Below are 14,628 nucleotides of genomic sequence, written 5' to 3' on the forward strand. Positions count from 1 at the left end.
CCAGTGCTCTATCCACTGTGCCACCTAGCTGCCCCCATTTTTTCTTTTTTTCTTTCTTTCCTCCTTTTTTTGTGGGGCAATAAGGGTTAAGTGACTTGCCCAGGGTCACACAGCTAGTAAGTGTCAAGTGTCTGAAGTCGGATTTGAACTCAGGTCCTCCTGAATCCAGGGCTGGTGCTTTATCCACTGTACCACCTAGTTGCCCCAACTCTTCGACTCCTAAAAATATTTTCACTTGATGCTGACACACCCTAAAATTATCATTCTATGTGTTTTCTCCCTTTAACTGACAAAAACCTACCAAGTCTGGTGACCTTTTCTTAGTTTTTAATTCTTGTTTTTCTTAGTTTTTGTCATTCTTAACTTCTCTGTAACTTTCCTCATCACCGATCACTTTACCTCCATCTGAATACTCTCTGCAGCCTTTGTTTCAAAACAATGAGAAAGCAAGTAGATATTGAGATTAAAGATCTGAGTGAGAGAATGCTTAGTGGGACAAGGGGAGGATGTATTCAAGAGCAAAGGAGAGGGCTGGCAAAAGTATAAGAGATTTTAAAGTGTAGAGAAGGGAAAGTGATAGAACTCACAGTAAAGAGTCTCTGTTTTCTCAGTAAAATAGTGAAATAAATTATGGGGGGGGGAAATGGGGAGTGACATTAATGACTTGAGGAGAAAGGAGAAATATTGGAACAATCACTACAAAGGCTGTAGTAAAGATTCAGTCATAGGAAAAAATAAAAGGATTATCATTTATCAATGAGGGCTGAATTTGTAGTGTACCTCATTGATATGGTAGTATGACTTTTTTCTAGCAGTGTTCAGTAGCTCATGAGTTGGAGCAGAGAAGATGGATGACTCAGGGTGGAGAATTTCCAAGGAATGAATAGTGGAAGGACAAGGAGAGAAAGAGAGTCAAGGCTAGAAGGTGATTTCACTTCTTAAAGATATAGCATCAAGACCAAGCAGGGAAAAAAGTGATGCCAGGCTAAGGATGACAGACTAGGAGAACAGAGGTGAGTCAGAGATCATAGTAGGGACAAACAATGGATTTAGGAGTGATGAGGCAGAGGGAGACATGGAAAGACAGGAGATTATAATCAGAAAGAGGAATTCAAGATCAGGAAGGTGGAATAGTTTGGGATGATGGTGAATTCTAAGGTGTGTTCAACCAAGTGAGTTGCTGAGGTAGAATTGAGGTGTAGGTTATAAGAGTTGAGGAGGCTGATCAACTGAAAAACTAAAATGATCAAGGAGATATAAATTTAAATATTTAAATCCCTGGGGCGGCTAGGTGGCACAGTGGATAAAGCACCGGCCCTGGATTCAGGAGTACCTGAGTTCAAATCCGGCCTCAGACACTTGACACTTACTAGCTGTGTGACCCTGGGCAAGTCACTTAACCCCCATTGCCCTGCAAAAAAAAAAAAATTTTAATTAAATATTTAAATCCCCAAGTGTGAGGGTAAATTTAGGGGTAGAAATGAAAACTGTAGTCTAGTTATACTTGAACAGGGAGGAAAGCCTGCCTTGAAAGCTCATGAATCATTTGACCACGAGGAACTGGACAAGGTGACGCAGATGGATGGAGTGAGCCTCAAACAAGGTGAGGTTGCTAAATGATGGTACTAGACATAGGAATGGGAAATTCCAATGGAGAGAAAGCAATAAATTGACTCCTCCTTCACACCCAGTTTTGGGCACATGACAGGGAAAAAATAAAACTTTCACTTGAGACTGCAACAAGGGATAAGGTGTGTTCTGGAGAAAGCTTCATTTTTGTTGGCTCAGGAAATAACATAGAGGTAAAGAGTATAAAAAGAAGAGATCTATGATGATGGAGAATTCGTTAATAAGAAGCTGTTCTAGGTAGGAGAGGGAAAAGGAACATAGTGACTGGAAACAAGTACAGCTGAGCTATACTGGTGAAAATTGGGGGTGATGGAAGGAAGAGATAACAAAAAAGAGTTTTTTCCTTAAAAAAAGTAACTCTGAATCTCAGGAATAAGGGTATCAGAAAGTGAGAGTTTGCTAACAATAAGACAGGAGAAATGCCAGTTGATAAGGATGCTTAATTGATTAAAGCAGAGGATACAGGAGGTTTAACTAATATAGAAGATATTGAAAATTGTGTGGTGAAGATATCCTAATCCCTAACTTTTTCCACTTTTTTTTTTTTGCTGGGCAATGGGGGTTAAGTGACTTGCCCAGGGTCACACAGCTAGTAAGTCAAGTGTCTGAGGCCGGATTTGAACTCAGGTACTCCTGAATCCAAGGCCGGTGCTTTATCCACTGTGCCACCTAGCCGCCCCACTTTTTCCACTTTTAACTTTACAAAATTATAAGTTGAAAAGCTAGCCTGAAAGAAAAAAAAAATCACTAAACTGATATATGAAAGGAAAACTCAGAAGGCTAAAGAGGGTTTACATTTGGCTAGAAAATTGGACACTTCCGCAAAAAAAGTAAGAAAAAAAAAAAGAAAATTGGACACTGGATTGTAAATGAGGATCTTTGCTATTCAAGTGATTGAAATCTAAATGTTATTTTCTAGGGTTTAAAAGTCAGTTTGCTATACTTTGTGTTTTATCTTCAACACTTTGCACTTCTTGTTGCTTTTTCTGTTGTCAGGTGCACAAAAGTGATGTCACAGTTGTGGTGTTTTTCATTATGCCTGCCAGCACAAATAATTTTAATGTGGAAACCTTGAAAGGGCAAGCAGTGAGAAAGCAGCTATGGTAAGCACTTTTCTTGTTAATATTCTTGAGTGCTAAGCTAAGCCTGAACATTTTTCTTTTAAAAACTGTTCTATGCTACATATTCTTTTTTCTTTTTTTTTTTTTTTTTTAGTGAGGCAATTGGGGTTAAGTGACTTGCCCAGGGTCACACAGCTAGTAAGTGTTAAGTGTCTGAGGCAGGATTTGAACCCAGGTACTCCTGACTCCAGGGCCGGAGCTCTATCCACTGCGCCACCTAGCTGCCCCTATGCTACATATTCTTGAGCACCCTTTTCTTGGTTCAAGATTGTTAGGGAACGAATTCCACTTAAGTCTTGCTCAGTTAATGCATTATGTTGAGTTATGTGGCTGTGTTCAACACTGGAATGGACTGCCTGGAGACGTTTTGTGAGAGGCTTCCTTAAAAATTTATGAAATTGTTTCTGGCAACATAGTAGAGTAAGGAGTTTGGAAAGAACACAACTCTTTAATATCCCCAATACAAATAGAGATAGAAATACTAATATTTAGATAGACACCTCAAAACAGAGTAGTTTCTCAGAGAAAGAAAATGAGCAGCCACTGTTTGGGGAAACTAAGGATTTTTTTTTAATCTCATTTTTGTTTGTTTGTTTTTATTTTTATTTTTTTGTAGGGTAATGAGGGTTAAGTGACTTGCCCAGGGTCACATAGCTAGTAAACGTCAAGGGTCTGAATCTATATTTGAACTCAGGTCCTCCTGAATCCAAGGCCAGTGCTTTATCCACTGTGCCACTTAGCTGCCCCCCATTGATTTGTTTTTGTTTTTTTGTTTTTTGGGGGGGCAATGAGGGCTAAGTGCATTGTCCAGGGTCACACAAAGTGATTTACCCAGGGTCACACAAGAAACTAAGGATTTTAAAAGAAAACTCCACCCCTGAATACGGAAAGAGCTAAAACAAAACTATTCCTCCACAGAGGGGGAGGATGGAGGGGGTATTCCTCCCACCAAAACTCATAGTACATAACAATTTAGTCTGCCTTCCCATGGCTTGCCAATGCAACTTGCTGCTTAAACAACCTTGTTTATTTTACTTCCAGCTTCTACCCTATTTCATGCTCTCATTACGTCTCACACAGACTATTATAGTAGCTTCCTCATTGCTTCCTCCATTATTTCCCTTTTCCAATCCCCAATCCATCCTTCACTCAACTGCCAAATTGATTTTCTAAAACACAGACCTGATGTTATTATTACCTGGCTACTCAAGTCCTTCAATGGCTTCCTGTTGTCTCTTGAATAAAATACTATACAAAATATTCAGTCTGGCATGAATAACCTGTCTCTCCAACTCCTCCCACCCACCTTATTTCCAGTCTCATTCCTATTACTGTCCTTCACAATTCTATTCTAGGAGGTCAAGTTGACCAGGTCTGGGATGTTCTTGATGCATAAATTTTCATTTTCTCTTTCTGAGGGGCAGCTAGATGGCACAATGCTTAAAGCACTGGCCCTGGATTCAGGAGTACCTGAGTTCAAATCTGGCCTCAGACACTTGACACTTACTAGCTGTGTGACCCTGGGCAAGTCATTTAACCCCCATTGCCTGCAAAAAAACAAAACAAAAGCAAAAGTTCAAATATACATGGTGGTGGTACTAGGACAAAGTATCACCAACGAACTCCTTAAATCGCTGACTGCAACCATTTTCTGTTTCTGAGACTTTGGAAAAGTGATTCTCTATGCCTATAATGTATTCTTCTTTCCTTCTAGTTCAAAGAGTCCCTAGCTTGACATATCTACATCTACATCTATATCTATGCCTATGTCTACGTCTATGCCTATGTATACATCTACATCTATATGTATAAATATATATGAATGTGTGTGTGTGATACTTCAGATGCTTCCTCCTTCACTGAACCTTTTCTAATCCCTAAAGCTGTATGATTTCCCCCTTGAAATTACTTTTTATTACTTTGGATATATTTTGCATTTATTCTTATATATCACATCCTTCAAATAGAATGCAAGCTCCTTGAGGACAGGGACTATTTTGTTTCTGTCATTATAGTCTTGGTCCCTAATACAGTGCATTGAACATAGTAGATAGACATTTTTTTTTTTTGGCGTGGGGCAATGAGGGTTAAGTGACTTGCCCAGGGTCACACAGCTAGTGTCAATTGTCTGAGGTCGGAATTGAACTCAGGTCCTCCTGAACCCAGGGCCGGTGCTTTATCTACTGCACCACCTAGCTGCCCCCCGATAGACATTTTTAAAGTATTGTGGTTTAAAATTTTTAATTCTCAGAGCTTTGGTAACAATTGGCACACTATCCTTTCTAGTGTTGAGAAATTATACAATGTTTTTAGAAAGCAAAATAGAGTTACACAATACATGTTACAAAAAAAATGTGCATAATCCTTTGACCCAAAAATACTAGAAAGCTAAACCCCCAAGGAATGTATTGCCAGGAAGGGAAAAGACCTATCTACATAAAACCATTCTTTTTTTTTTTTTTTTTTAGTGAGGCAATTGGGGTTAAGTGACTTGCCCAGGGTCACACAGCTAGTGAGTGTTAAGTGTCTGAGGCCGGATTTGAACTCAGGTACTCCTGACTCCAGGGCCGGTGCTTTATCCACTGCGCCACCTAGCCGCCCCTACATAAAACCATTCTTAATAGCACCATATGTAATAGCAAAAAGTAGGTGTCCAATGACTGGAGAATGACTGAATAACAGCATTACATAGTAATGTAAAGATATGTTATCACGCCTTTAAGAAACAACAAAATATGACAAATTCCTAGAAATGTGAGAAGACCTATATGAATTGATGCAAAATAAAGTAGAACCAATAGAACAGTGTGCACTCATTATAATTATGTAGTTAAAAGACAACAATAATAGCAACATGTGCATATTAAATTTTTTTTATTGATTGATTTTTCTGGTGAGGCTATTGGGGTTAAGTGACTTGCCCAGGGTCACACAGCTAGTAAGTGTCAAGTGTCTAAGGCCGGATTTGAACTCAGGTACTCCTGAATCCAGGACTGGTGCTTTATCTACTGTGCCATCTAGCTGCCCCTGCATATTAAATTTGCAGAAAAAGTTTAAAAAAAGAATCACAAAAAATGATATATGTGTTAGTGTGCAAAAATCAATATAAGTATATATTTTTAAAAATAAGTATATTTTTAATTGGTGTTAAGAATCACTAACTTAAGGAACTATGAAGACTATAATCATTTACAATTACTTTTTGCTTCATTTCACTCAATCATCTTATTCCCTCATTTTAATATATGCATACACACATATCTATATCCATATCTATCTAACTCTATATGTATGCATATATTTGAATTCCTATACTTGTCAATGGAAGTTAAAATTAAAGTTTTGTATAAAACATGGGTTAAATTTTCCAATAGTTTGGGATAGTTTACATGTGGTACCACCAGCAGACTGGAGATTAGACTGGGATACAAATAAGATAATGAAAGACAGTGTAGAAAATAGATAAAGTTAGTCTTAACTTTTAGTTGTCAATACATATTCTTTTTCATTTAAAAATTTTCATTTTTATTCTTTCCTTTTACTTTCCATCCTTTACACTTCCTAAATCCACATACTTCACTCTGGATAACTTCATAGAGGTCTTCCTAGTTTCTGCTGAGACTGTCCATTTCTTTCTTTCTAATGGTACAATAATATTTCTTTGCATTTATGTACCGTGATTTATTTAGCTATTTACTAATAGGTGGGCTTTCAGCACATTTTCAAATGAAGTAAAATAATGGTTTCCCTCTCTCCATAGAATTCAAAGGCTTAAAAAAGAAAAACTGTGACATCAAAAATTAATTCTGAAATTTTACTTTAAACAGGGACACTGCAAATTCAGTGAAGGAAAAGTTTGGAAAGAAACTTTATGATGCACTATTAAGGTAGGTACTCTGAACATATTGATTCAAACATTTAGGTTTTTAAAAACAATTTATATTCAGAATATATATTATAACATAAGTACTATATATACACCATATGTAAAGACTTTTAAAAACATGTGCTAGGTCAGGTGGCCAGGATGCTGTATATCCCATAATTTGATACTAACAGGATGGATTTTCTTGTGACACATAAATGAGAATGACCTTTAAATATGCAAATTCTTTTTAAAAAAATATTCATTTAAAAATTTTGAGTGCCAAATTCTCTCCCTCTCTCTAGTCCCTCCCCCACATATTGAGAAATCAAGCAATATGATACCCATCATACATGCAAAGTCATTATGCAATCAAATTCTAAGTCATCTTGGGCTTTGTCAGGGATTTTACATGGTAAATTGAGTTGTGATCTGAGGTCTGTAAACAATTGTGGAGAAGTGCCTCTTTTACATAACTTGTGGTAATGGTGGTTGTCTGAAAGAATATTGGTGAATATAGGGCAGGCTACATCATTTGTTGTTACCAGTCGAACTTAGATTAGGAAATTCCATAGAAAACTCTGTATGCTGCAGGTAGAGCTTCAGCCAATACTGTTCTGATTGCCGTGGGGGTGGGGGGGTGGGGGGGTGAAATTAACTTCTTTGAAAGTTGATTTTAAAAGGAAAATGTATGGTACTTATTTTGCTGGGCTACTGTGAAGAAAATTCCTTGTCAGGTATAAGGTATTACATAAATGTTATCTATTACTGTTGTTGCAATAATCAACCTCAAGGGTTTATTGTAAGGAAATCTCTCTTTAAAGTACTATATAGAGGGCTGCTAGATGGTGCAGTGAATAAAGCGCTGGCCCTGGATTTAGGAGGACCTGAGTTCAAATCTGGCCTCAGACATTTGACACTTACTAGCTGTGTTACCCTGGGCAAGTCACTTAACCCTCATAGCCCTGCAAAAAACAAAACAAAACAGTACTATATAAATGTAGTTTACTATAAAAAAAAAATGATGATGAGGATGCTATCAGAAAAACCTGGAAAGACTTACAAGAGATGATGCAAAGTGAAATGTACTGTATACAAAATAACAGCAATATTGTAAGATGATCTGCTGTGAATGACTTAGGTATTTTTAGCAATACAATGAGCCAAGACAACTCTGAAGGACTTGTGAAAAATGTAATCCATTTACAGAGAAAGAACTGATGGTATCTGAATATAGATTGAAGCATAATTATTTTGTTAGTTCCTTTTTCTGAAGTTTTTTTTGTCTTTTTTCTTTCATAACCTGACTAATGTGGAGATGTTTTACATAACTACATATGTATAACTTTTAAAAAGGTTGATTTTAGGTGGCAGCTTGGTGGCACAGTGGATAAAGCACTGGCCCTGGATTCAGGAATACCTGAGTTCAAATCCAGCCTCAGACATTTGACACTAGCTGTGTGACCCTGAGCAAGTCACTTAACCCCCATTGCCCCACAAAAAAAAATGTTGATTTTAAATGTCTCTTGTATAAATAGTCAAATGTATTAGAATTCTTTGCAAATGGGAACCGGTTTTGGTAAAAGGGAATTCTTCCACACCTTTCACAAACTTTGAGTCGTTATTGGGAATTGCTTTAATTTGGTATCAGTTTGTTGCATTCTGTATATTTCCCCTACAGAGGAGAAATTCCTGATTTGAACAAGATCCTGGATCGAGATGATATGACAATTATGAAAAGAGCCATCTTTTCCACTCAGGTAAAAAAGAAAAAGGTTTTCCCTCCTTTGGTTCAGTAATTTGAAGCAAAATGAAAATGGGTATTTTGAAATTCCCTTTTATTCAAATATTCACACATATGTGTGTGTTGTGTGTGATATATATGTGAAATATATACACATGCACAAAGGATACGTATATACAAAGATATGTACATATATACACATATACGCTCATATACATACACACAAACACAATACATGTACACAGATATACTTATATCCTAAAGAGAGAAAGGCATCTTTAACATATTTACCTAAATGTGTTTCCCTCTACTCATGCATAGTTTTTCAGTGAACCTGTTCCCCTTGTAGATGTATGACAAGGTATATGTATAAAGCACAATAGCAAAATGTGTGTGCTAAATTGTAGTATGGCCAGCTGCTTTGTGTATTGGGGGGGGATTAATTGTGGAAGAGGGGGGCATAAATGTGCTAGTATGGTGATAAAGCAAAGCTTCAAGCAATGTGACCAAGGTAAGCATATTGAAAAATACTAGAAGACAACCCAATTCAGAGTAACCCAATGCTCCTTTTTGAGAAAAGACTTTCAGGAGAGTTTGAGATTTCAAGTAAATCCTAGAGAGAAGGAGAGAAATCATAACAGATGATAGGCTTGTGACATCATTACTGCAGCTGAAAACCAAAGAATGAATCTCACGTGAGTTTACCTATTTGTCTTTTCAGCCAAATCCAGGCACAAAGATTATAATCTCTGCCTGTAGTGACAAACTAGAAAACTATGCAATTGAGGATTGGCCAATGAAGGTTAAGTCCTTAGAGTAGGCTTTGTATGATCCTTTGTATAACCAGGATAGACTATCTCCTCATTACATAAATATAGTAATATATAAGTAGTGTCTCCCAGTCACATTCAGATTCCTAGAACCCATCAGGATTCATCATCTATTCACCCATTGCCCATTAGACCCCATTTTTTTTCCTCGGAAATTCTATGACCAGTCAGGATAAATAATTTAATATCATAGCAATTTACAATAGCTTGAAAGATTTATAACAAAATAAGAATCAAGCAATAAATTCTCCCACTATTCATTTCCCAGACTTCTAAGGAATCAGAGAGAATTTTAAGTCTTCTCAGTTCTTATCCTATACAATTTTACAGAATAAGAAAAACAGGTTTTTGAGACTACTCTCTTGGGACTCCTAAGGTTGCTACATTAGCCATCAATGAAATCTATAAGAAGGTAATAGGAGCTAGCAAATGGCTCAGTGATTGGATCCAGGAGCTTCAGGGTATAAAAGGTGGAGCTTCTTGGGAAGAGATTGACAGAGAACTCAAGTCTTCTAACTGTGATGATGCCAATAACAGTTCTTCCAAGTGGATTCCTGAGGTCTGCCATGTCAGAAAAGGCAATTTTCCAATACTGCTCTTGAAAACGTAGGGAGGCATGGTGGTGGATTATGTGTGTTATTCCTTGAATACTCTCCACATTTTACTTATATAATATGTGCACATTAGTCCTCATCCTGAGTTTTTTCCTCAATTTTCAGGCATTAGAGACTGACCAAAGTTAAATGTCTTTGGCTCCATTCTTGATTACTAGGACTGGAGGATTTTGTGCTTCTTAATGCTTTCCAACCCATTGGTCATTTTCTTCCTTTCCAGAAGTAGCTAGGTGGCACGGTGGTGGAGTGCATGGCCTGGAGTCAGGAAGACTTGAGTTTAAATTTAACCTCAGATACTTGTGAAATGTGTGACCCTGAGCAAGTCACTTAACTTCTACCTACCTTCTAGTTTCCTCAACTATAAAATGGAAATAATAATAGCATCTATCTCCTAGAATTGTTGTGAGGATTAGATGAGATAATATTTCCAAAACTCTTAACATAGGGGCTGGCACAGAGTAGGTAGGGTCTTAATAAATGCACCTTTCCTTCCCTTCTTCCCTCCTTTCTTCTTCCTTTCCCACCCTCTCCTTTTTTCTCCCTCCCTCCCTTCCTCCCTCCCTTCCTTCCTTCTGGAGACCTGGAAACAGATTATTAAATGTATCTAGGTATTAAATTTCAGCTCACTACTTGCAATATTTGGCAATGTTTTCAGTGCTTCCAATAAACACTAACATTCCAGGGATGTTTGTTGGATCTGTACAAAGCCTCACCACTGAACATAAAGTTTTTAAATTTAATTTTCTTTTTTATTTGGAACGTAACAATTACCAACAACAACAACAAAAACAAAAACATTCCAATATACAAAGAAGAGAAAAGAGGATTCTGTATGGAATCCTGAATCTACAGATTATTTTTGAGGTGTATATTAAACTCACAATAATAACAATGAACACTAGTTCAATAAAAATAGCACACCTATAGTTATCATTCAAAAATGCAGCATAGAACAACATTCAACACTGTAACTTTAACAAAAAGCACCAGAACAAATTTCAAGTGCTTGACATTACAATGGTTACAGTGAAACTCTGGCTTGGTCAACACCAGTTTTTGTTTGTTTGTTTGTTTGTTTTTTGGAGGGGGTGGGGGTGGGGAATCCTTTTCATTGTCAATTGGAAGGGTGATGAAGAGGGAGAGTTTGTAATAGGGTCTTTAACTGCTCAAACGAATAGCTTCAGTTTGACTAAATATTTGAAAATATCACTGAAGAAAGAAAAACCACACAATTCTCTCTCTCTCTCTCTCTCTCTCTCTCTCTCTCTCTCTCTCTCTCTCTCTCTCTCTCTCTCTCTCTCTCTCACCTCTAAAGAGCTCCCTATAATGCACCATCACTATATGCCCACTCCAATTTCTATAACCTGATGGGATTCACCAATGCTCACAATCAGCTTTCTATCAACCTAGTCTTTTAAACTAGTAAAACAGGAAAAACATTTGTGAACCTACTCTCTTGGAACTTAGTGCCACCATTTCAACATAAAGCAGCAACCCAGGAAAGAACAAAGAGCTTTTAGAAACTTGACCCCTGTTTGAACTCAGATGCCCTAGGGCCTGAAAGGCTTGTATCTAAGCACTGAATCTGGGATTCTGGAAGTGAACTAGTTAAGAAATCTTCTGCAGGTATTGCGTTCTAGCATGGAAAAGAGAAAATCTTCTGTTTGCTGGTGTGAAATGCCAGACACAGCCACTGAGCAGCCTCCTAGATCCAAGGCCATTTTCCTCTCTCTTTGAGCACCTTTGTTGTAATCTTCACTCCTCTCATGTCTTTCATGAGCCTTTGAACCTAGAACTGTGTCAAATGTTCCCTTAGAATAAGTCTGCTATGTTCCCCATAGGTTTATTTGGAATGTAGATACCAAAAAGAAATGACTCCTTTATATGTACAAGATCATGACATGAAGAACAGCATGGTATTGTGGGTTGTCTTTAATCAAAAGGACTGGATTCAAGTCCCCATTAGGAAACCTAACTGCATGACTGATCAAATCCCTTCACTGCTCAACTTCAATATGCTCTTTTGTATGGTGAAGAGAATACTTAGATGACCTTCCTGGTTATGAGGAAAGCACTTTATAAACCACAGCATGCTAATAAGTGAATACTGTTGTTACAATGAAGAAAGCTGACAATCAGCTATTGCTGACACTTATTGGTTATCTCTAAAAACTTAATTTTGTTCTTCATCCTACACCTCTAGCGACAAAGCTTGCCTCCAGTGACTACTCACAATATGATTGATGATTCCACTGATCCCATCCTCAGTACCATCAGGCGGATTGGACTTTTCAATAGTCGGACAGACAGAGTCAAGGTAAAGCTAATTGTTCTAATTTATTTTTTTGGAAAATCAAATTCCGATTCACAGATCTTTTCTACAGGACAATGATGAGAAAGCTCAGTTTATAACAGTATAACTTCATTTTACCAGAATATTTGAAGATTGGGGTATTTGGACTAAATTGAGTTTAAAATGATCATTTGTTAAAACTTTTGTTTAATTTCCTGCTAAAATGTACTTGTTTGCTTTTCATGGAGTAGTAGAATATAATAAACATTGTCACCTCTTATTGCAGAACTTAAAATGTTTTAAAGGGTCAGAGTTCTAAAAAGTTCTCATTGATTGATAAAAGTCAAATGTAGGAGATTGCATTGAATCTGGACAAACCCTCTGGCACATCCTTTAAAGACTGTTTTGCCAACTAAATCCTCATAGTAAGCTTTCCTGTCCCTTGTTTATTTTCTGTATTATTATTATTTTTCTTTTTTTGTACTGGGACCTATGATTTCATTTGCAAACAAAACTAATAGACTAGACTAGACATCAAGAAAGCAGATTCAAATCTTGACTTTGGGCAAGTCATTTACCCTCTTTGGAGTTGTTTCCAAGTATTAAAAATTAAGATAAGAGTAATAAATGGTCCTTGAAGTCTCTTTCATTACTTTTTGATTCTAGGATCTAGGATCTATCTCTGAAAGACTTAAGATATTATAACTTTTTTTTCCTATTTGTGCTGTCATTTTGTTTTGCTAGAAGATCTAGACTGATTTTTTATGTGGGTAGTTCTGGTTTCCCCAAACTCCTAGATGGAATATGGGTTTTCCCCAGCTATTTCAGTGGTCTGTTTGTTTTTCCAATTAACAAGCATTTATTAAGCACCTTTCAATGTTCTGGGAATTATTCTAGGCACTAGAAACACAAAGACAAAGATGAAACAGTTACTAGTCTCAAGGACCTTAAATTTTATCAGGAGAGACAATTTCTATACTTCAGGTTGACGATTGAATTCCAGTCACAGTGTCATGCCACAAACACCTGTTGGATCAAATGTGATTTTTTGAGCTTAGTTACTCTACTATGAGTGTCTCTGAGTCACACTGCTATGCAACTATTTGTCTCTCAATGGAGAAATGTTACTTTTTAATTTCATCAAATTATTCTAATTTTATTCTCAATAGATGCATCATACCCTTTTATTAAGCTTCCTCATGCCTATTGTGGGAATAGGAGGACTATCATGTATGTTTAATTTTCTATTCAATGCAAACCAATTTTACATTATTTTAGACTTTGTGCTAAGGAAATGTAGACTTGAAAGTTGTAAAATCCAGGTCTAGTACCTCCTGTAATACAGTGGCTATTTCATGATTTTATATTTAGTTTCTCCTTTAGTAAAACTTTTCTTTCATTTGAGGGTATTCTAAATCCTAACAAAAGTCTATTGAGTCCTTAAGAGTCCTTGGTTTTAAAAATTCTATTAAGACAATGTTAAAATAACCCATATTTGCTTCTTCTCTACTTTTAAGAAATAATATATGATGATTAAGTAATTGCATGGGTATTTTAAACAAATATAGGACTCATCTAAATTAGTGTGATTCTGAAAGATAACCACCTTGGAAGTCTATAAATTTACTCCATGATGTCATTGCTTGGGACATTTTTGAAACTTCTTTGAAATTATCTTCAGAATCCATTTACAAGCACAAGATAACAATTTCAATACTTTACAATGAGGTCTTATTTTTAAAATTAATTAACTTATTTCTTTGTTTTTACTAAAGCTTATACCCAACTTGATCCCTATTATTCATTAGATAAATAAATTGGTGTTATTTCCAAAAAAAAAAAATTAAATCTACCTTCAAAGGCCCAAGATTTTCCTTCACTGAAGATATTAAAAAGAAAGGTGAAGGGGCAGCTAGGTGGTACAGTGGATAGAGCACCGGCCCTGGAGTCAGGAGGACCTAAGTTCAAATCCGGCCTCAGACACTTAACAATTACTAGCTGTGTGACCCTGGGCAAGTCACTCAACCCCAATTGCCTCACTTAAAAAAAAAAAAAGAAAAGAAAGGTGAAGCTGACTCTGAAGAGTTACCACAATGATCTGGGCAATGGCAGTATCATTAAAATAAGTGCATAGTTCCCCAAGATGACTCATTTTAAGAGATACAATGCTTATTTGGATGTTTGAGTTCTAATATCTGTCAAAAGTCTGATATATTGCTTCATAATTACACTTCATATATTTCTAAGAACTACTCTGTTAAAAGAAAAGGTACATGGGAATTAGTAAATTATATTTCAGTAGGTTTGCCAGGTAGCAAACAAATAGAGTGTCAGGTCTGAAGTCAGAAAGACTCAATTTCTTGAGTTCAAATCTGGCCTCAGACACTTATCAGCAAGTCACTTAACCTGTTTGCCTTAGATTTTCATCTGCAAAAATGAGCTGGAGAAGGAAATGGCAAACTACTCCAGCATCTTTGCCAAGAAAATCCCAAATGTTGTCATGAAAAGTTGTATACAACTGAAATAACTGAA

The 14,628-nt window shown here is 36.6% G+C and overlaps 1 protein-coding gene across 1 annotated transcript in view; it reads left to right on the forward strand.

The window, feature by feature from the left end:
* The window catches only part of GYS2 (glycogen synthase 2), a 64,171-nt gene that overhangs the window by 33,685 nt on the left and 15,858 nt on the right, over positions 1 to 14,628 (forward strand). The window contains exons 8-11 of the mRNA XM_043967516.1: positions 2,626 to 2,732; positions 6,578 to 6,637; positions 8,297 to 8,375; positions 12,007 to 12,120. Of these exons, the coding sequence (XP_043823451.1) occupies positions 2,626 to 2,732; positions 6,578 to 6,637; positions 8,297 to 8,375; positions 12,007 to 12,120 (360 nt within the window). The remainder of the gene's footprint in view (positions 1 to 2,625; positions 2,733 to 6,577; positions 6,638 to 8,296; positions 8,376 to 12,006; positions 12,121 to 14,628) is intronic.

This window comes from Dromiciops gliroides, chromosome 5 (assembly GCF_019393635.1).
Source record: "Dromiciops gliroides isolate mDroGli1 chromosome 5, mDroGli1.pri, whole genome shotgun sequence".
NCBI classification, from domain to species: domain Eukaryota; kingdom Metazoa; phylum Chordata; class Mammalia; order Microbiotheria; family Microbiotheriidae; genus Dromiciops; species Dromiciops gliroides.